The sequence below is a fragment of the Diadema antillarum genome, unplaced genomic scaffold (genome assembly GCF_040938485.1).
Source record: "Diadema antillarum isolate AM-2024a unplaced genomic scaffold, OU_Dant_1.0 seq00000686_RagTag, whole genome shotgun sequence".
Lineage (NCBI taxonomy): Eukaryota > Metazoa > Echinodermata > Echinoidea > Diadematoida > Diadematidae > Diadema > Diadema antillarum.
In genome coordinates, this window is record NW_027271591.1 from 455,819 (window position 1) to 480,055 (window position 24,237).

At 38.0% G+C, this 24,237-nt stretch overlaps 1 protein-coding gene across 1 annotated transcript; it reads right to left on the bottom strand.

Moving 5' to 3' along the window:
- Positions 1 to 8,478: 8,478 nt before the first annotated feature.
- LOC139737216 (pyridoxal kinase-like) lies at positions 8,479 to 24,012 on the bottom strand. The gene is made up of 7 exons (XM_071647892.1): positions 23,688 to 24,012; positions 19,883 to 20,042; positions 19,519 to 19,723; positions 18,975 to 19,123; positions 17,561 to 17,682; positions 14,194 to 14,260; positions 8,479 to 11,128 (listed from the first exon to the last, which is right to left on the bottom strand). Exons 1-7 carry the CDS (start codon positions 23,775 to 23,777, stop codon positions 11,010 to 11,012), a joined length of 912 nt encoding a protein of 303 aa, XP_071503993.1. The 5' UTR covers positions 23,778 to 24,012; the 3' UTR covers positions 8,479 to 11,009.
- Between the last annotated feature and the right edge of the window lie 225 nt (positions 24,013 to 24,237).

Below are 24,237 nucleotides of genomic sequence, written 5' to 3' on the forward strand. Positions count from 1 at the left end.
TTTCGAAACGATGATAACACCGGATTGACATGATGCCCTAAAATCACGGTTACTAGAAATTATAGGATAAGACATTGAAACGAAACAGTGGATAATAATAAAGAGAGCTGCCCAGCTGGTTCCCTGGATAGCTCCTGCTGTGATGCATGATTCTTGAACCTGCCTCCGGAGTAAAAACTCTGGGTGTATACATGGACGGAGACGAAGCGTTACACAACGTCAGTTTTAATCCTAAATCCCCTAAATCAGAGTGTGTCCATGCCAGATGCAAGCCGCGTGGTGCTGATAAACAATGCCAAATTTAGAACTCTGTCGGAAGGGTATAGACGGCGCCATTTTCATATTCCCCCCCCCCCCCCCCCCACCACCACCACCACCATCACCACCACTCAATATTCTGTTTTCATTTCGACTTACTGGAGCAAACCGTCTTCTATTTTGGCTATAATATTACATGTAGTACATACTTAGTCAGCATTTTGTACATTCAAATCTTCGTAATTACGTCCAATCTCTGCCTTAGACTTCAGTGATTGAATCATCTTTCATAACAGCGAGAACCACATACATTACCGACGTTTCTATACTTTTCTACAGCAAACTCGTACAAAATGCATTACTCTCTCTCCCTCCCTCCCTTGCCCCCTCTCTCTAACACACACTATCAATTGTACACAGTCATAAGTAATGAAAGATTAACGAAGAGATCCATTAGTTACATACTAAAACACTGCCGTCTGTCATGAAAAGCGAAGATAAAATGTTTTGGTGTTCATGAGTTGTGAAGCCTTCATAAATGACTACGATGCTGTATATACCGATGATTGTACTGTATATAAGATATGACTACATGTGCACACAAACAACACACTTACGCACACAGACACTCATACATATATATTGTTATGCAATATCTTTGTATATATATATACTGTATATATATATATATATGTTGATAAGGTAGTCCACGTGTTGGCAAGATAAAAAGATAAGTAACAAAACTGCAACAAAGTTCATGCTGTATTCACCAACGGTTTATTTCTTCACACAAATTTTCGAGCGTCTCGCCGCCCTTTCTCAAGTGTTGCAGTTTTGTTACTTATATATATATATATATACATATATATATATATATATATACATATATATATATATATATATATATCTAACGAAGAATCAAGAAATAAACTAGTAATGCATTATTTCGCCCATAAGAATGAGATTATTGTACTCAAATTTTCGGTGGCCTCCACCTTCTCCATATAGGCGTCGAGACTCCTGAAGGAGGTGGAGGCCACCGAAAATTTGAGTACAATAAACTCATTCTTATTGGCGAGATAATGCATTACTAGTTTATTTCTTGATTCTTCGTTATATTGGAGCCAATACGTGAATTCGCAACACACACACACACACACAACACACACACACACACACACACATATATATATATATATATATATAAACACATATATATGTTGCTTGAAGGTTTGCATGGTGAAGTAAATGAGGGAAAAAGGTTTGCGGTGACACATGGGTCACATATGCATATATGCATATATATATATATATATATATATATATATATATATATATATATATAATATATATATATATATCCCTAGTTGGCACCTTAGGGAGACATATTGGGGGGAAGTGTCTTCATTAGGGAGACAACTGGTCATTAAGGAGACAATTTCCGTGTCTCCATTGCGTAAATTGCCATTGAACATGTATTTTAAAATTTGCATATAAAACAAATGGAAATGTCTTCCAAATGACCCATCTAGGAGTATATATATATATATATATGCATCATTCGTTGCGCACTTTTATTTCTATAATTTTTATATTGTTATATATAATTACTTTCCCTTATTTACTCAAAGTCCCCACATTTTGTTCTCTCTGAGGCCCCCTTGAAATCAAGTAAATGGTTATGGTGGCGGTCCCCTGTACTTTTCAAATATCATTTCCAATAGATTCATGTCATGATAACATGTCATGATAACATGAAAATTTTAGCACTTTTATTTGTAAGGAATATAAAATTTAAAAATATATCAGTTATTTCGGCAAATTACATTGTACTGGTATTGATTCATGTATCCAATGTACGTCATGACGTTATCTAAGTATCATGTTATATAATCATAACTTCGTTTCTGTTCGAAATATACAGTAATAAACTAAACCAAACCAAACCAATCATGTTGATTTCTTTTACATTCAATTATGAGTTTGTTTAGCTTTGTTTTGGCTATGGAAAAAGAAATTTCCAACTGTCTCTTTATTTCACTTTCAGCTACCTTTTTGTCCTGTGTATATGTGATCAAAACCTAAAATGGCATTAAAACGCTCCATTCCGCTGAATGAAGAGTCTGTGTAAAACAAATAAATTTTAAGTAGAAAAATAAAGTTACGACAAAGGGAAACTGGAGTCAGTCAACCTGAGTATAATTATCATAAACTGCTATAACCGAAGAAGTCACTGTTTCACACCAGCGCAGCGCAGCACTCCACCAATTTTTAGTCAGACCAATGGAAAATTAGCACGTCACAGCTCGACCAGGGACGTGGCTGTCCATGCAGGAGGTCCCGGCAGAAACTTTTTAGCGTACAGAGTAAACTAACAACATTCACAAGCATAATATGACACTCAGTCTGTTGGATGGTGTGGTAGCGTCATGTTCGTACTTGCCTTCAGCAGTTTGCATCTATAAAAAAAGGACAAAAACATAGGCCCTAGTTTTAAAAAATACATAAATCCGGTATAGTTCAGTAGATTACATGACGTCCATGAGTCGAACCCGCAAAGCCCTGTTCTTGTTTCTGTTTTGTTTTTGTTTTTGTTTATTCGTTTGTTTGTTTGTTTTGCTGTTGTGTTTTTACTCGGAAGAGTAGCAAGATGTTTTACTAAACAAATGGACGTCAATGGGCAAGCTTTCACTACATTAAAGGCGATGCATTTAAGATAGAACTACATGTACCATGATAGCAAAGATATAACTACTTTAAAGACGTAACTCCGTTGATCATATCGACAGCCTTGTGTGATGAAAATGTCACTAGACTCCTCTGTCAATTTCATTATGCCCTCATCGATTACAGCCTTACATTCTAGACATACATAACGAATTCTCGCCTTCAGCAGCAATCTGATTTGGTGTTAAGGTTGTTGTTCATGTAAATTTTGAAGCATCGGGTGTATCCACTTAGCCCGGTAGCCATAATTATTCCCGACTATGGGATAATAAGGCGACGAGAACGCTAATAAGAAGCCTCCGAATCGTATTCCTGGTGGAGAAACGTAACACCGTTCAAACATCATCACTGAACACGCGACATCCCATTGCAGATCGCAGGCTTTTTGGCGGGCCCCTTGCGAGAAATCGAGGAATGTTCGAAGTAGAGCACGTCGCGGAGATATAGCTCGTCTGCTCTGTCATCCCGCCAATGAAGATGGAAGGGGTGGGGTACAGTGAGGAGCGGCAAAGGCCGAGAAAGGAGGAGAAAAATGAGGAATACGATTCAAGACCGCACGAGAGGGTCAGAAAAAGGGGAAAGAAAACATCTCTAATCGAGCTCGAAATACTCTCGTCTCCAGGCAGTAGCACCACGCGCTCAAACCTTGAGTAGAGAGAGAGACTGCGTTGTCATCCTACAATCAAGGAGCTAGCTATAACACAGTTTACAACATCTTCTAGTTCCCACTGAAGTGCCAATATCTGCGCAACTGGAAACCTCTTGATCATAGTATCCGATTGGTCTGTAGATAGACATATAATTTGTCCTCATGACTATTATGTCATTGCTCTTTACGAGGAGAGAGATATCGAGAATAACACATTTCTTATCGACTCTCTAAACCGTTAACAGCAATAAAATGACGATAATATAAACACATATATATATGTGAGTGTATATAACATTATTTTTATACATACATATATATGTATGTATATATATAAATATATGTATATATATTTATATATCTATATTTATATATACTGTAATATACATATGAATATATGTATATATATATATATATCTGTATACATATTTATATTATATATATATATACATATATATATATACATATATATGATAAAAACCTAAAATGGCATAGATCTATATAAAACGCTTTTCCTCGCCAGGATATAGCGTTTTATGTAGATCTATGCCATTTTAGGTTTTTATCACACACACACACACACACACACACACACACATACACATATATGTATATATATATATATATATATATATATATAGCATTTACACAAGATCACTACATGTTTATCAGTGCTTTATTGCTACTTTATTGCCTGATGATCACATCCCATGCGGTGCGTGAAACTCGTATAGCAATTAAGCACTGATGAACCTTTAGTCATCTTCTTGTGTAAACGTTATCATTATATATGTATATGTATATGTATATGTATATATATACATATATCATATGCATATATACATATATTACATATATATATATATATATATATGTATATATATATATACGTATACGTATGCCTCAAGTTCCTTTCAAAATCTTGCCAATTGTCTTGCAAAGCCTCGCACGTTTCGTGAGAGTGGTGACACCTTTTCTGTGAGTACATCCTCACCTAGTTCCGTCAGAAAACAGAAGTTGGCTACAGAAAATAAAAAGAGTGGTTGGTCAGAAGTAGAGATCAACTTGCCTCCCGGTTTTGCAAAAAGCAATCTGTGATCACTGAATACCAAATGGATATTGAAAACCACAAATAGAGGGCGGCGAGAGCGCTCAGTGGAGATACGCCCCAAGAGATCCGGAGTTCGATTCCCGGACAGGGTGCAGCATGTAGGCCTACAATGTCTAGTTAGTGATGACCATGTATTACTGGGATAATACAAAAATATAATGCATAATACCAAATGGATATTGAAAACCACAAACAGAGGGCGGCGAGAGCGCTCAGTGGAGATACGCCCCTAGAGATCCGGAGTTCGATTCCCGTTCCGAGCATTCATCATCGGACAGGGTGCAGCATGTAGGTCTACAATGTCTAGTTAGTGATGACCATGTATTACTGGGATAATACAAAAATATAATGGTCACACAAGGAACTTCGAGATCATCATCAGTGATACAAGTAACAGCAGAGGTTATATGAAATGTAACATCACTATTATAAGTAGCATATTTCTAACAGCTTCATTTCTACTACCTACTTATCACTACTACCACTACCACAGCTCTTACTACTATCATAACAATTATCACTTTCATTATCATCATCACCGTCTTCTTCTTATTATCATTATTATTATTCCTCTTCTTCTTTCATTTTCATCATTATTTCACGCGAGAAAAATCAGTGATTACCTGGCAAATGCACTAAAATAACTGCTTAGAGATGACCCTAAAAGTTTGGCAGCAAAGCTTGTCCGAGGTTCAATCTAATTCTAAGAAAAGTGGCGGGATCTTTGGAAGTGAGCTGCTGTGGGTCTATATTCCATTGCAGTATAAACACTTCCAGTCATCGAGTTGTACAGGCTTACAGGAAGTATAAATCAAGAGAAAGACACAGGACTTGTGTTCAAGATTATGGCATAATTAATGAAAACATGAGACCCAGTAGGTCTAGCGTTCAAATGAGTATCGCAAGTTTGCCTTCCATGCATTCTTATACAAGCATCAGTGTACTACAATGTTGTATAAATTAGTTCTTTCACTTCTGGGTCTAAAGAAGTTTTTAACGATCCCTTAATTTCAGGGTTTGGGGGATACCTGTGTGCCCCCCCCCCCTCAAAAAAAAAAAAAACAACAACAACAACAGACCATACACAGCGGACAATGGACGATGAATGATCACAATACAGTGTAGCTCGTTTGAGCCTTTAGCTAAGATGAGCTAAGATCTTACACTACTTTTCACTGACGAAAGACTACAAAGAGACCGAATCAATGTTTATGATCTGTTTCACCTTGCATTACATTTATTGTAATTCACAGCATAATGGGCAATGACAATGAAAAACACAAAATATGTGGTCTACAGGAATACATGTTTTTCTCATAATGCCCCCTATGGCCATTGATTATCTCTTAGCTTTACACAGAACAAGGCTTATTGCATTTGAAGTTCTTTTAATCATTTAGGCTAATGGTAGTACATGTACAGTCAAATGGACTTGTGAAAAAATATATACTATGGTCTCACATTGTACATTAATTTTCTAATTGTATGGTTATTATACGCATCACACCACCACCAAATCCACCACAGCACAAAGAAAACACATACACCGTATGTATCATTCTAACATACACATTTGATAAAGTTATTGATTTACACATCATTATAGTGTCTGCATCTCTGTAATGTTAACTTTAATCCTTAAAAATAATAATAACAACAACACAAACACACACACACACCCTGAGACACAATACAGTGTAATGGAAACACAATGCAGTGAAACATGGTCATACACACATCTGACATGGAAACAAAGTCGTGAGAATGGCCATATACACGTCTGACATGCACCTGACTGTAATTCTACTAAAAGCCAGCTGTTGAAGAAAACAAGATGTTTTTCTTGTGTGTGTTTTGTTTTTGCTGGCCAGATATCACGGAAGAAGCAATCCTCAACTCCATTCAGCATTCCTCAATACCTAGACATAATTCCAAAACACATGAACTGACCCAGAAAAATAAACACTTAAAAAAAAAAAAGCCTACTGAGAAGCTTTCACATACCTGGTATGAGGCTATTACTGTCCCCACAGGTAGATATATTCCTATTACTGTCCCTATATAGACTATTACTGTCCCTATATAGATATCCTCCCTCGCCGGCTTTCAGCATGATGGTATTCCCCTTCGTACCCCCCCCCCCCCCCCCCCCATTCTTGCACACAAGAAATACGGAGAGATCCCTTCAATGTTGCAGAATAGGACCCTGACATCCTCACTTCATCACAAAATTAATCAAATCAGGATTTATTTTTCTTTCGGTGTTCATGTCATCCTTCAGTCCGTCAACAATATACAGTAACAGTCCCTCTACAGGGGCCCGATACAGCCACGATGAAACAGCATGAATTTTAATTTGATACTCCAATTGATATACTTTTAACTAAAACTCATAAAATCTCTTGCGGGTGACTGCCATCACTTTGATATGAAGCATGCCGTATATATTTGTCAGCATTTGTTTAATATATCGAAATGCACTTGATGGAAGAACTGGTATTAGAAACCATCCTGTTGAATTCATTAAAATGATCAAATTTGTTGATTTTGAGTTGCATACAAATCAAATGCCAGCAATTCACATTTGAATTAGGAAGATTTTTATCGAGAAAAAAAAAAAATACTGTTCAAAAAAGAATGCATTCTAAATGTTCATTGTGCTCTGTCCCACAAAAGACAACCCCTGATTTATACCATTCATTTGTTTCACTTCATGTAAACATTTGCTTGTCTAACACAAATTCTACTTGTAAAGGCAAGTTTGTTTCAGTAAAAATGTCCTGTGCTTGGGTCCATGCTTTTAAGCCAACTCTAAAATAATATTGATACTTGTCTCCATAAACCCACACGAGTATTGAACATATAATGAAGGATAGGGTTATTTAGCGTTGTGGGCGGCCATAACAGGCGGAAAGAAATCACAGAACTGTACAGGTAATTGCACCGGCTCTGTTCAGAAAATTCCTCACACTTGAACTATTCTTGTTTCACTTTTACAATACCTAGTATCATGACTCAGGAACTGTTTTGGTGTACATTCTAAGAAGCAGTTTGCTCACACATACACTGTACACATACACGCCATATAGAATGATATGAACATTCACTGTCTTTTAAAGACTGAAGTTGATACTTTTCCATTACATCTATAATGCCACACTTTGGGACGGAAAGTCTCTCTGAAGAACAGCTGATGTATGCATAAAATTTCATATGTAGATATGTACACAACCGTCTAAGATAATGCAGTTACTAATGTGTCATTTGGGATCTCAGTCATTTCTCTCAGTTTGTCCAAAAGAGAAAAAACATTTACACAAAACCATTCTACACTTGAAAGTTTGAATTGAGAATTAACCCACTGAGGATGAGCTGGTTTTGCTATAACACACATTTTTCACAGACACCTGCCCGAGTATTCTTGGGACTAGCCTTCAACAGGTTAAGCTTTCAAATCTATTTCATTTATCATGAAATAACCTAGAAATCATGGTTTCAACAGTTTATACCTTTTTCTAGGTTTCGAATGAGCATTTTCAAACTTCACAGAAACCTGAGAGGGTTTTTTTTTTTGCACAGCGTGCTAACTGTGGATGGAATAAGAATTCATAACTTTCAATTCAATTCAATCATAGTTTATTTCCAATCATCGAAAATCAAAAAAACATAGTACAAAGTATACATGTGATGAAATAATGTTGTTCAATGTTGTGAACTTCATTCACATCAGCTGGTCTTGTAGGGTAAATACCATTTGCTAAACAGAGCTAGTCACAAGGGGCACGTCATCAGGGGTTTGCATCATTTCATTGTTTTCCAGTGTACAATGGAACCTCACGATAAGAAGGTCAGATATAACAAAAAATTTTACAAGGTGAATTTTCTGCTCTAAAATACTTTTGTAATGTATTTCTTTGGTTTTGTACCTGACATAGTGAGAAACCTTATACAACAAGGTAATTGTCATGTCTTTTAGGACCTTGTAATTCCGAGGTTCCACTGCAATGGATGGACAAGTTCAGGGATATGCAAAATTGAAACGCTCTTGTATGGAAATGTCTTGTGACCCTGTCGCATGAACTAAAGGACTTCATATTATGTCCTACAGACAGAGAAAGTGTTCTGCTTCTCATCTGACTGCATGGGATGATGACACACATCTCTGTTCAGAAGGGCTCATATAGCTTCAAACCTTCTTATCCTGATTGCAAAAAAGCACTGGGTATTGTGAGCCACCTTACTGCCTTACAGATTGGATGGACACTTTTCTCATTTTGTCACAAGGGGGCACACTTGCACATAATCCCCTGTGAAGAAGGGAAAATCCAGACACACACATAATAGCTGTGTGGTCCTGCCATTCCCTGAAGTGCCCTATAAGGGACAGATGGAAGCTCATATGGACCATCATTTTTCTAGTATCCTCAAATGCCACACCAAATCTTTATCCTTGGGCATGAAGATTGAGTTCTATTTGTTCGGAATGGAATGTCTTCTAGCAAAACTTTTCTTTTGAATTTTTGATGCCATTTTGCAAACAAAGTGTGTATACCACGTGAAGGGGGCAATGCACGCTGCATGAACGATGCCATAATCCACTAACTGCAGTATGGAACATTGGAGCTTAAAACCTAGATGTATTGGGAAAGCAGGATGATGGTAAAGACATTGTGGGTTCTTTTCTATGGTGTCAGCATTGGTATATCACACCAAGAGGATGAGTGTGAAACACCCCATCAAAGATCAATGGCATTCATACATGATACAAGTGTTCCATGGTCACAGCACAGCTTCCTACTCTCAGTGTGCAGACACTACAATGTGTACCTAAAACTATGTTGACAAGGAAAGACATATGTAGGACTCACAGAGATCACTGAATAACCTTCTCCATTGATATGGTGTTGTGCTTCTTTGTGGCTGCTGCTCTTGTTTCATGTTTTATCTTTATCATACTCTGAAAGCGCAAATTTTCACAGGGTGCTGGCAAGAAAATAAAAACATGCAAACATTTTTGCTTGCAACATGAAAGATTATTTCATTATCTGTGATTTCAAGGTAGGTATATTTTGTGGTATAACTGTTGTTATTTGTAGTTTTCTTCACGTTCACTGGTCCTGTAGTGGGAGTGAATTTACTGTTGTAATGCGGACCAGTCACCTTTACTGTAGTATGTGCTGACAAAACCCTTTGCCGCCATGGCAGCAGTGAGCTGTTTAGAGTCCTTGCTCAATTGTCATGACCGTCCGCGAAATTCATTATTGAAAAAAAAAAAATCACCTGTAAATTACCACTCTTACAGGACATTCATTTATACAGACATACATACCCAAATATATGTGACAAAAATCACCACCTAAATTTGCACATGCATGAAACACATTACATATTTCTTTGAAAAGATATATAGCAGAGGGAGTTTTGTCATATTTGTCAAGTTGATTAAACTAACATTGTTTATCATTTTCAGTGGGTCTAGTCTTGCACACGCTTTGCTATATAGTAGGCCCCAATGCAGGGCTTACTATTAGGGTATGCAACAACAGATCACAATGTTGTGTACCATATCATGGTAGTCCTGCACATAATAACGCATGAGGAAAAAAACTGTAACAAACCAAACTTTGTTGGAACTTTTCAAATTAACGCTTCCAGTTACATTTTAAGGTTATGCAGTTGTCTGCATGAGATTACAGACGACAACAAGCAAACTCATGATAGATTAGAAAATAAATCATATAACAATCAGCACTACTCTGCATTAACTTGATGGACAGGATATAATTATTCTTTTATACATCATTTTAAAATATGACACTTTATAAAGATTTTGTGGCAGTCAACAGAAGACTCATGAGCTGTAATCACAATCTTATCCAACTCACGTATGTGACTGTGATTGATTTCACTGTTTTAAGAAGACATGTGAAACTTAAAAATAAAGTATGCTCTAATTTTACATCCCATTCTACTGAAATTTTTACTTTTATGTTTTGCTTTACTTTATATACCACTGTCAAGCTGCATGTAGAATAGAGTTTCATTTACAATATAAACTCATTTGATAACTTTGAGCCTGCCCTGGATATGTCACAAAACCTACTTCAGGTTTGTGCATTGTATATACCTTGGTAAAATGTCACCTGAAATTTTTAAAACACACATACACATAATACATTAAAAATACAAAGTCTCATTTGTGCCTGTACTGCATCACAAGTGTTTTGACTTTATCCTAGTAGTATTGATGGTATCCACTACCTATCATAGCTCTAAATACTTCCCTGCTACTAGAGAGGGCGGTTCCTCAATGTCCTGTTTGCTCTTGACTAACCTCAGTTCGCGCTGGGCAGCAGTAGGTACATTGCCAGGACCAGCTAATTCTGATTGGGAAAAAGTAAGACAGATATTCACATTTGATTTGTAGTAGTAAACCAACAAACAGACAAACAGATGGTGGATGAGGGGGGGGGGGGGTGGTGGCAAGGAGTGATAGTGATAGAAAGTGAGAAAAAATTAATATATAATCGATGCATAAATACACATATCTAATATCCTGACTCATGCCAACAGTTGTCAATTTGTATTACTCTTAAAAAAAGAAAAACAAACAAACAAACAAACAAAAATGCAGCTTGTAGTACTCAAATCTTATATCAGTAAATCTCATATTTGCATACTGCTGCAAGCCTGGCTTTGAGGTAGATTTTTCCCCCTTTTGAAATTCACTTTCTTTTTACCATGAAACAGGGCAGTATAGAAAAGCAAGTTTGAAACTGGTTCTTGTAAGTGAACATTTTATAAACTCAGATGCAATCAGAACTATTCTTGGTATTCAACCCCATTATTTGCCATCTGTATTTAACACACACAAAAAAAGCAGCACATATAAAGATGCGATTCTATTATTTCACATTGTGTTCAAGTTATTTTGAATACATTAACTAAAATCAAACAGACATAAAGGAAGTTTCAGCAAAATCAGACATTACATAAAAATATTATTTGATTTTAAGTTTCCACAAGTATTTACCGAGTAATAATACTGGCTGAAACCAGACGCAAATTAGCTGGTCTAATGTCATTGACTCATAATTCTCTCATTGGTTGGTGAACAAAAAAATTTAAACACACACACACACACACACACACACACACACACAAACATGTTCTTGCAACTAATGCCTGTTCAATTAGGTCATCATCACTGAGCTACAATGTATTAGACTATGTCAAAAAAGTTATGTGATAGAATGATACATGCTTTTCTACTAGGTGTTGATTTCCCACATTTGATCCTTGATAGTTCACAAACTATATATTAGATAACATTGACATTGATATGAGCAAGAGCTGAATAGTGTACACTTCTGCTGGAGGTAATTTAAAAATGATAGCATAAATCATTTCATTAAATTCAAGATTTATTTTTCTTCTTCCATGTTAGCAACCACAATCAACAAGATGATTACTCTGTCACTTTTCATAGAGAGGTTGGCAGTCCACTTTGCAGAAATTTTTCCATAATTAGCTTTGACGATAATTGGCAATATTGCAAATAAGGGACTCAATTTCAATAAACTTGAAAAAAAAAAAAGATTTTGCTCTGTTTTCAACCCTCCGTACAAAATTTTAATATTGCACAGGAGTCAATTGGTGTGTATGGGAGTGTATGGTTAACACCCCGACAATGATCCTGAACAATGGCCAGGGCCCTGTTTTATCAAGATAAAGTTAGCGTTAATTGTGAAATCAACGCTAACTTTATCAAACTTGAAGTCTGCTATAACTTTAAATCAACTGTAAGTTTCCGTTGATTTGGGAGGAAGTTGGAGTTGATTTCAACTCTGGGTCTCTTGACAAAACGGACTTGAAGTTTATTTGGAAGTTAAAGGACAAGTTCACCTTCATAAACATAAGGATTGGGAAAATGTAGCAATAATAGTAGAACACATCATTGAAAGTTTGAGGAAAATCGGACAATCCGTTCAAAAGTTATGAATTTTTGAAGTTTTTGTGCAGTAACCGCTGGATGAGAAGACTACTGCAGTGTACGCTGTCACATGCATACAACAATATAAGGAAAATATAAAGAGAATTTCACAAAATTTCATCTTTTGAAAAAAGTACACATTCCCTTGACTCGTTACCGACATATGTCATGGGTAATATTATTCCCCCTACCTTTAGAAAGAGGCAAGTCAAATGCTCTTTTATTATGCGAAAAAAATGAAAATATGTTGAATTTTCTTTACATTTTCTTTATACTGTTGTACTCATATGACATCACAAGCTGTAGTAGTCTCCTCGTCCAGCAGTTCCAACACAAAAATTTTAAAAATTCATGACTTTTGCATCGATTGTCCAATTTTCCTCAAACTTTTACTGATGTGTTCTACTAATATTGCTGCATTTTCTCAATCCTTATGTTTATGAAAGTGAACTTGTCCTTTAATCATAGATTAAGTGGACTTAAGAGTTGATCTAAGAGGTTAATCATAGATGATCTTGACTTAACGTTAAATTTAACTTTTGATAAAATGGGGCCCGGGACCGGAATACTCTATTTCATATTCATGAGAAATTCCACTATCACAGCTAGTCTTTATTCATCCTGAAATGTAGTGTATGCAAGCACATGAAAACATGAGCTTATTTTTTCCATGTCCATGCATTTTACCCTTTACCGTGAATTCAGACTAGCAGTGCCCAGGGCAATCCATCATGAATCATTAATAAAGCATTCATGTGCTTTGGAGCAAGACTCTGGAAGCCTAGTCAGCAGAGCTCTGAAAAGATGTATTCGTGGTATTCACGTCTATTGTTCAGGGTCATTGTAAACATACACTCACATAAACATCATTGGTTCTTGCGTAAAGTTCAATTTGTACAGAGGGTTCAAATTTGACCAAAATCTGGAACTTAACTTTAAAATTAATCATGGATTTAACAAAACTGATTCAAGCTCTCATATTCAAATCACCTCCAACTAAATTGTTACACTATTCAGCTATTACTCATAATCAATGATAGTGTCATCTGATGTATAGTTTTCATCTATTAAGGATCAAAAGTGGGAAATGCTTTTTGTAACATCTAGTACTTCAGTTCATGTCACAAATAGGAAATACAGTAAGATATGCATGGTGGTCTATTGAAGATTTGTTAGGCCATGATGCTAGCACCTGGTCTAGTTTGCATGTGTGGCTGCTTGCAGTATGACAATCACATGAAATAGGCAACATTTTATTAATTCCATATGCTTTTTTTTTTGGGGGGGGGGGTGTTTTGACAAAGCCTTGGAAAGCCTTGGCCATTCTGTTTATCTGATTTTACTGTATTTAATCAGCCAACTTGAACATAGTAAACTGCACTTCAAATACAATAACAACATAAAAGCAGAAGTAAGATACACAAAATAAGTGTCACAAATATACAGCCAGCATACCTTGAGCGCTTAGTAGAGTCTGCTTCAAAACTGCCTGCATCGTGGACAGAGCCTTCTCACATGCCAGCTGAACAGTAAACAATTCCAATGCACAAAAATACTTTTGAAATTCATGTAATAATTCTCCAATTTTCAAGTGGTCACTGTAATCTCCTTCTCTTGAAAAGATTTTTCTTTTCTTTGCCATTGAAAGGATTTCCCCTTTTTTTTCAAACTTCAGAGGATCAAAAAGTGGTTTGGAGTTCTCCATCAATTTCAGATAAAATGTGATCAACCACTCAAATACATTCTTGATAAATATTATCTATTATATTCCACATACTAAGAATGTTGCAATAGGATTGGTCCAGAGCTGATCACGTGATGAAGCGTAATTTTGCCCATCACATCACCTGAGAAGAAAAGTTCGTTACACTCTATGTTGATAGGCCCTTTTGTTTCGCTGATCTCCACACAGTCCACACAGTCCTAACGCAAGACGAGTACGCGCGAAACAAAAGTGCGTTGCACTGTGGACTATCATGTGACCTAGGTCACTTGATAGTACACAGTGCAACGCACTTTTACTTAGGTGCCGCAGCTGTGCGCGATCAGCTACGCGCATCGCCCATGGTCTCTAAAGTAGTGCCGCGTACCGTACATAGACGTAGGTACGTATTAGAAACGTAGCACATAGGGCCTACGTACTAGTAATTTGTTTAGCATCGCGTCGATCGTAGCTCAATCAACAAAATGGCCGCAGAAATCCCCAGATTTGACCTGCTTAGCGAAGCTGAAATTGATGACTTGCTGCAGGACAGTGAAAGCAAGAATACGAAACGACAGTTGAAGTTTAGTCTCGGAATATTTAAGGATTTTTGTGGTGCTCTAGGGGACGTTGATTTCGACCAGCTCGCGGGCATCGACTTGAAAACGTTGGATCAGCTTCTTGGAAAGTTCTACGCGGGTGTGAAATCGCGTAGTGGCGAGTCATACCGGAAAAAATCCATGCAGGCCTTGCGGTATGGTTTGCAGAAGTATTTTCTGAATTTGCGAGACATCGACATTATCAAGGACACCAATTTTGCGAAATCGGGTCGTGTGTTTAAAACTGTTCTTCGGAAGCTCAAAGTGGAAGGAAAAGCTAGCGAAAAACATCACAAAACTGTTAGTGAAACCGACATGAACAAAATTCAAAACAGTCTGGACTTGGACACTCCGCGTGGATTACAGCGTAAAGTATTTGTGGATATTATGACCCATTTTGCTAACCGAGGAGAAGAAAATTTGCATGATATGAAGGCTGATGACTTTATTCTTAGTGAACAAAATGGTCACCGTTATTTTCGCATCGTCGACAAAGCTACAAAGAATCACCCTGACGACGACTCGAACAGCCAAGGAGGACGTATGTTCGAAATACCTGGGAGTAGTAGGTGCCCTGTGGAAACACTCCTGAAATACAAATCTAAACTAAATCCCAACTCGCCATTTCTTTGGCAAAAACCAAAAGGAGCTGGACGATATGGAGATGGACCTTGGTATGACAACATTCGAGTTGGAATTCACACTCTTGGAAGTATGATGAAGACGATTAGCAGGGAAGCAGGATGCTCGACTGACTACACTAATCACTGTCTAAGAGCAACATCCATTACCACTCTTGATCATGCCGGTTTTCCTTCAAGGGACATTATGACTGTTTCAGGGCATAGATCTGAAACAAGCATCAAACATTACGCGCAAACGAGCGACCAACAAAAAATGAAAATGAGTGAAACAATATCTAATGCACTTGGACATGCACAACAAGAACCAGGTCCATCTCATCACGGCCAGCAAGACCAGCGATGCACACAAAACCAAACACAACAAACTGCTGAAGTTAGTAATAATAGTGGTAATATTGGTGATGATATTGATGACTTTTTGGATATTTCAAACAGTCAAGTGGAACGTTTGCTAGCTGCAGTGGATAACACAGAATTGTTCGTTGCTCAGCCTCCGGTTGAGAACAGAAATGTGCAAGTTCAGAACCAGAACAGAAATGCGACATTTCAGTTTAACAACTGCGTTGTGAACATTTACAACTAGCGTTAGAATTCTAACGACCACGTTGGACATCGTTTTAGCAACAACATGATCGGTAAGTAAACTAGAGAACACATGTAAGATAATATTACGTAGATTCTAGATCCTTGTCGTATTGCTAGGTTACGTCGTTTATAGCCTACATACACAAGCCGAAAACCACGTATGAATACCACACTCTCAGCCGAATCACGGACCGTATCGCAGAGCGGATTAATATTAACAGTTGCTACAGTGTATCTCTCGTGTGTATCGCCAAGCGTACGCTCTTTTCAGAGCGATTTGCGCTCTCCGTGATTGGTTGCCGCCGGTACAGTGTATTCTGTACTTTATACCCCTAGCTAGCCCTAAGGATGAAAGACAGCTACGGTTTCAGATGTAACGTTAGATTCTGGAATGAAATGGGAATATCTAGGACCCTAGATGTGGAATATAAAGCAAATAATCAACTTTTAGTGTCAGGCAATGAGACAAACTATCACTTCCTCGGCGATCTGAATGTGTACGCTATCTTTCCTCAGCTGCGCTTCGGAAAGATAGCTACATCCAGATCGCCTCGGAAGTGATAGTTTGTCCCATCACCTTCACCAACGTTGATTATTTGCTTACTATCACATGTCAATAACAGGACTTCATTATGACTGCCTATCCATATCAGTTAGTTACACACCTTGACTGGGAAAGTAATGGAGGGGGGGGGGGGAAATGGTTTGTGTCACTCTTGAGCTTCAATCAAAACTTACATTCATTGTCTGGCAATGCAAAAGGAATTTAAACTTTTGTAGAAATAAAAGCTATGGACACATGAAACTTTGAGCTAAATTTGACAAATACAGGAACACACATTTTGGTACAAATATGTAGGTCACTAAATATGGCAAAGTTTGATCTTTACAGGAATTGTACCAATCTCATGGTTCTTGAGAGGAAATATTATTGTATTATCTCCAAAAGATACAATGATGCTCTTATGAAAACGTAACAACAGGGTTAGTCATTAACTTGAAAGCTACACAATTTTTTTAATGAAACAAACTTCTCCCTGAAATAATTTCAATTTCAATTAGGCTGTACTGTTAATTCATTTTCAATTTGAGTGACTTTGAAAAGAAATAACTTTTCAACAAAGTATTGACACTGAGAAACTGAGGAGATCATTTGTCATATTGGAAAATCAACACAGTAAAATGTTTGCTGGAAAATCCTTCTGAATGGTTCATTCAATGCAAATTTGCTGAAAATTGTACATCAAGTATAAACACAGTAGCCCAAAGTGTGAGCAAGAACTTCAACTAACCAAGAGATTATCTGGATGCTTGTGAGTCCATACTAGCATAAGGGCTGAGAAAAGGTCACCAGTCCCTGTGAATGTACAGTTGAGGCGAGAAAATTCAAGCCGGCACACAGTCTTTTCATTGCCTGTTGACAAAAGCAACAATAAACAAGAATGCCATACAAGTATACAAGTATACACAGGCACATACCTATCATCCACTTCTCCTGAGCATGAATATGTTTCACACCCATTCTTGGCATTAAACTAGGTGAATTTGGGTAAAATGGTGTACATACACTATAACCACAGTATAATTCTGACCCTACATGTGAATATTTATCAAACCATAAAACTGGGGTGGACATTGACAGCAATTTTTTTGTTCCATGTACATCCAGGACATCCCCTAATTGTGTTGAACACCTTTGCCTTCTCATTGTAACTGATATCACTTCTGCAAGTTTGGGATGGCTATTGGTTCCAAAGATCATGGACAGAAGGAGCTACACAAACAGGTTCACCTTTGCATGTATGCACGTTTGTGGCCCCTGGACCTTGTCTAAATAATTAAATTGAGTAAATCAGGCAATACACCCACATTCCAAAGCATAAGCACTAACCAAAGAGTGACCAGCATGTCTGTCTAATCCTGTGAAGACAGCTAAAGCCCAATTCGACCTGGCAGCAAATCCTACCATTACTGTGGCGTCCCATGCATGCATACAAAATTGTACATGATATGTGAATGCATGATATATTGGGACCAGCTTGTGCCTGGAGTAATACACACATAAATTATGTCATGCATTAAGCATACCTAGGGTATACATGTGCATTTGGACAACACAGTAATGGCAGATTTCCTGCCAGGTCGGATTGGTCTATTTACTCCCATAGACCTAACAACAGGTACATAGGACACAGTCCTTATAGGGTCCTTCAATTTTACTCACTAACCTGGGACAATTAAAATTTTTAGTTGGACAAGTAGTTTGAATAGGTTCTTGCCTTCTACATGCATACACCATTGCTCAAATGCCCACATCCAGACAAGTGAAAGAAATATCTTTTAAATGCCATGTAATGGAATGCATTGCTGCATTTCATTTTTACCCAGTATTTCAAATTATAGATTCAATATCACTCCTTAATAATAATACTTCAAGAAATTTCCACCAGAGGCTGAGATGAATTGATTTGACAGTAACAGCAATAATGAAAAAAAAAAAAGAATCTTGGCTTGGTTGATATGATTCATAAGTCAAAATCATAATCAGAAGTCACAATGCATATGTTTGTAGAAGTGTATATTCTTTTCATTTCATTTTTACTTTCTGCATAAACAAAAAGATCAATATGATGTTACTGGGGCAAGTATGCATCTAGTCTCATGAACGTACGTATAAATACAGTGCTTTATGGAACACTCACTAACCTTTGACAGTTGACCCAAGGGTAACAAGCTTGTCTTCTTTGCCAGCCTCAAAGCTGCTCAGGATGACAGTCTTAATGCCCTTGTCATGGAGGATGCCTATGGCACGGAGAGCCGACTCCTCATCATTGATGGTTACACCTGAGAGCAACCTGGCATGACAAAGGTTGTCCACAATGTGTCAGCTCTCTCTGGAATACCTCAAACAGTTTTTGCATTTTCATTCCATGTTTAAGTTGAATTTAATCAAGATTAAAACTCTACAAACATGATAGAAATTTCGCTAACAGTTTGACATTAAATATGAAATCTTGCGTTTCACATATATGTCAAAGGCATAAAATTCATGCTAATTATATAAGGATAGAGTCATTGCCTAAAAACATTTTCACCTGGCTTTCTATTTTAAGTGCAAAGAAAAAGACAAAATTATATATAAATCCATTTCAGCCAAATGATATGAGGGTATTAAAGTTGGAAATGAGGCCCATTGTGGGGCAAATACATTGAATGAGAGGGGACCAATGCCCTACTGCTCTGTACTTACTCTGCTTCAAACTGGTTGGGGGTGATTATGTCCGCAAGTGGGAGGAGCTGGTCTCTGTAGATGGGCATCAGCTCCTTGGGCACATAGAAGTGACCATTGTCCCCAAGAACAGGGTCACAGACGTAGATGATGTCTGGGTTGGCTTCCCTGAGCTCCTTGACCACCCGCATGACCTCATGGAGGAAAGACTCTGACCCTACATAGCCTGGTAGGAGGGGGGGGGGGGGAGGATGAAAAAAAAAAACACAAGTTGAAATATCCTTACACGCACATAATCAGACAAGAAATGCACTCTTTTTAATGATGAATTTTCATTAGTATTAAAAACACTATCGTGTACATCGTACTGATAAATGCAACTAACCTGTCAGGAGGTGAGAGTACCGATGAATGTCATTCAGTTTGAGACCATCAAAGAGTGTCCTCAGGTCCGAATCATTCAAGACCTGGCCTTGAAAATGTTTGTATCCTGTGTGACAGCACAGCTGTACTGAGTTGACAGCATCTACCTCATATCCAAGGACCTGGTTGAAGGAAAATAGTACAAGAAGTGATTTCAGCAACTACCCATGGGGATGGAGGAGAGGAACCACAATTGTGGTTTGGTTTGCGAACATCAAACCCGCAGTCCATGCTAACATATGACATTTAGTAATGACGCCAAGCAATACTAGTGACCAATAGATGTTGGGGCCTACCATACAACATTATGTGTAGTATCACTATACTCACAGTGCTTCCAATATATTTGTTATATCATCACAGGTTCAAGGTTACTCTCTGCAATAGAATTCTAGTTGTGTACATACAGGCCTAGAACTCCACATACATAATTATTCATGTTGTATGCCCATCCCCCCAACACAAAAGGACACATATCGGCCTGTCATTAATGTTTGACATCGATCAACAGAGTTTCTTCTATCAATATCTGTTCCTTTTCTGTATCAAAAGGGCATGTATATTGTTTACAACTTGACTATTAATGAATTTACCTTTTAAAAGATAGCAGTGAGCTCGTTTTGCTTTAAAAACTTGTATGATGACATACACACAATTATTGTACATAGCAATCAAGGCTGGGCTATCTAGATGTAGACTTTTGGTGGCCCCATTTGGTTGCCCTTCTAGTGTGTAGCAAAAGAGCCCAGCGCATGCTCTATTCATATCTCACGTCCTATCAATATTTGTGTGTTTGCATTGTCCGATGGCGTATGCAGTTGACTGTGCAAAGGGGATACATGTACTGCTTTCTAAAACTGCTTTCTTGCAGGCAGATTACCAACCTGTCTGTCCTTTGATGAGGGCAAAAAGAATCTCATTTTGGAGCACAGTGCACAGGTTTTCAGAGGAATGCGGGAGGAACAGGTTTAACAACTTGAGGCACTTTACTGGAGAATACAAACATCAAAGGAAAGTGAACTCGAACTACCGTACTTCAGACGGTGCCACATTTGGCTTTGACTGGCAATGTTGTTCAGTAATTGCAGACACTCTTGGTTAAAAAAGCATTTCTCCTGGTGCTACAGTAGTATGTTTTTGCTAACACAGAATAATTATCAGCTACACAATGCTGCAGCATTTCTGTCATATGTAGCTGATATTTTTCTGTATGAAAAACCAAATGATGCCATGATGCTGTAAGCCTGTGATCCAATGAGGTTCAAATTTACAATAAAAATAATGATTTGATACATGTTGAAAAATATTTTAGCTCTACATGCAAATTAACCGAGTTTGGCTCAGCTACAGCTGAACTTTACACATAAAGGCATTATTTACCATTTGCAGGTTAAACAAAAACCCAGCTTCATAAGTGCTTCAAAATAGTTTTGAAATGTGAGTTAGGGATAGAAACAACCAGTGTAAAAAAAAAAAGTAATCAATATAATCAATGTTAACCTGTTAAATATACAAAATGTGAACAATAGCTATAATAAAATTGTTTGTAGACTAAACCGTCTGCAGTTATGGTTTAGTAAGAAAAATAATGGTATCTCCTTATATTTTAGGCTTTGTTGCAAAATTTTTATATATGGTAGGATGTTTTGTGATACAACTGACCTACACATTTGCATCGAATATGATAACTCAAACATTTTTTTTAATCACTGCTCCCAATGGTAAACAGTACCTTAACTCTTAATACTAGTTTGCAGGTTTAGATATGAAATTTCTTTTGTGCAAATTATAAACCCATAATTCAACCATAATGCTGTCCAAAATTTGACCAGCAGCTAGAACTCTACATAATAGACTACATCATGTACCTGGTACACAATGTACCGGTACAAACCTATGCTTAAAGGGGAAGGCTAGTAACTGATCAGTGGGAATCAGTGGAAATGCTGGGAGATGATTGTTCCAATCCTTATGGGATTCATTCAAAAGTTCATTGTATATCTATTGTTGTGTGAAAATGATTTGCTTCAGAACGGTCTCATATTCAAGTAATGTGCAGATTAATGCTCCGTCACTGACCAGGGACGCTAACCTAGAAGCATTAAACTGCACATTACTTGAATATGAGACCATTCTGAAACAAATCATTTTCATACAACAATAGATATACAATGAACTCTTGAATGAATCCCATAAGGATTGGAACAATCATCTCCCAGCATTTCCACTGATTCCCACTGATCAGTTACTAGCCTTCCCCTTTAATATTAGTAAAGTTTTATGCTCGGTCGACTTTAGCACGGGAGGTTGAACATTGGTGCAGGTTTTAATTATTACTAGTCTATGTCCTTTTAGTTTTGGTAACGCAATGTACTTTATCTTAACTTGAGCAGTATCATAACAAACTATCTTTTTCACATTGTTGTTGTTGTTTTTACACAATGAAACTTAGTTGGTGTCGAGCGTCACTGGCAGTGCACTGTACAAATGTACGAGTAGACATGGTTCTACGTGCAGTAAAAAGTTGCACTATAACCTGTAAGTCCACATTACTCGAGTTGTGCAGAGACCCAAAACGTGCAGCCAGCCCGGCAAGTCTCGACCACAGCACATAGCACACACAGAACAGCATGCACAGCACAGCACATTGTACAGCACAGCCTCAGGCTGCGTTCACATACTATTCGGGTATTCGGGGCTTGTTTTCGAGGGCATGTGAATAGCTTGAATCGAATGATAGGATTTCCTCACACGTACCGGTTCACATAAGAGGGCACTCTTTGAAAGTACCGAATAGCTGCGAATAGTATAGCAAAGTGGGAATCGAGCTTGTTCGATTTTCTTGCAGCGTAGGCCTATACTGTCTCTCCTTTATGAAATAATGACAATTTTGGTCTGCATTTGCCCTTTAGCAAAAATAAGCATGTAATGTACAGTGTAGACTGACATTCTGATGCAGTTTAGAAATTGTTAATAAGATTTGCTGGGATGTAGGAGGAAGAAATCCTCACTGCATGGGTGAGTTGACGGTGCGGGTGATGGTGTACTCGGTGCCCGAATATAGCGAATAGCGAATACCGAATACTTCTACGTGAACGCAGCCTAAGGCTGCGTTCACGTAGAAGTATACTATTCGGGTATTCGGGCTCGTTTTTTGAGGGCACGCGAATAGCTTGAATCGAACGATAGGATTTCCTCACACCGGTTCACATAAGAGGGCACTATTCGAAAGTACCGAATACCTGCGAAAAGTATAGCAAAGTGGGAATCGAGCTTGTTCGATTTTCTTGCAGCGTATACCGTCCCTCGTTTATGAAATAATGACAATTTTGGTCTGGATTTGCCCGTTATCAAAAATAAGCATGTAGACTGACATTCTGATGCAGTTTAGAAATTGTTAATAAGATTTGCTGCAATGTAGGACTCTAGGAGGAAGAAATCCTCACTACATGGGATGGTGAGTGGACGGTGCAGGTGATGGTGTATTCGTTGACCGAAAGATCGGTCTGTATCTGTCCGTCGGGGAATGTTCCGCGGAGACTGCGTCTCGCTTCACGGATCCCCTGTCTACGGAGGACAGCGTTAATGGCAAAATACAAAAGAGTCCTCCGGACAGACGGATCTTTCTGTCTAGTGTATTCGGTGCTCGAATAGCAAATAGCGAATAGCGAATAGCGAATAGCGAATACCGAATACTTCTATGTGAACGCAGCCTATTGATAGGCCAACGCGTGCATGTCATGATGGCTTATTGTATGGGTCTTTACCTGCATTGGAAAGACGGCAGACTTGTTTCCCACGTAGCCAGATACAACGTGACTCTGGATGGAAATTACCCTGTGGTCAGGAAGTGCCATTTCTTCTGTTTCTTTTTCAACTGCTGAAAACACACAAAATAAACTCCAACGACGAACTTGTGATGTATTTCTAGTGTAATGATCTAACAGCTCTCACACAAGTGAAGCACTGATAGCCCACTAACGGTGGGTCGATTGTGGACGATCCAGTCCCCTGCTCCGGCGGCTGTACTCCAGACCAGCAGAGCTCTGCTTGAACTATTTTATTACTGTAGGCTGTAGTCGAAGGGATACCGGTAGGTAACCGCAGCAGCGACCCCATACGGACAAATACGTACCGTAAAGGGCTGTTACTGTGTTACAGCGCCCCGCGACGGGGTTAACCGGTAGGTAGAACCTACCGTGTAGTAGCTAGCTGAAATCGCCCGAATAGGAGAACTGCTCAAGATGGATTGCTGGCGCCTTCAACATTCATTTCAAGAACAACCTGACGATGTAATTCGACACTTGTCCTAAAAGC

Bases quoted from the DNA above. Each gene is read 5' to 3' on its own strand.
- LOC139737216 (XM_071647892.1), bottom strand. From the start codon at position 23,777: ATGGCACTTCCTGACCACAGGGTAATTTCCATCCAGAGTCACGTTGTA. The intron at 20,043-23,687 runs GTAAAGACCCAT...TCCTTCAACCAG, and splicing joins CTGCCGTCTTTCCAATGCAG to GTCCTTGGATATGAGGTAGA. The intron at 19,124-19,518 runs GTAAGTACAGAG...TTGTCATGCCAG, and splicing joins CCCAACCAGTTTGAAGCAGA to GTTGCTCTCAGGTGTAACCA.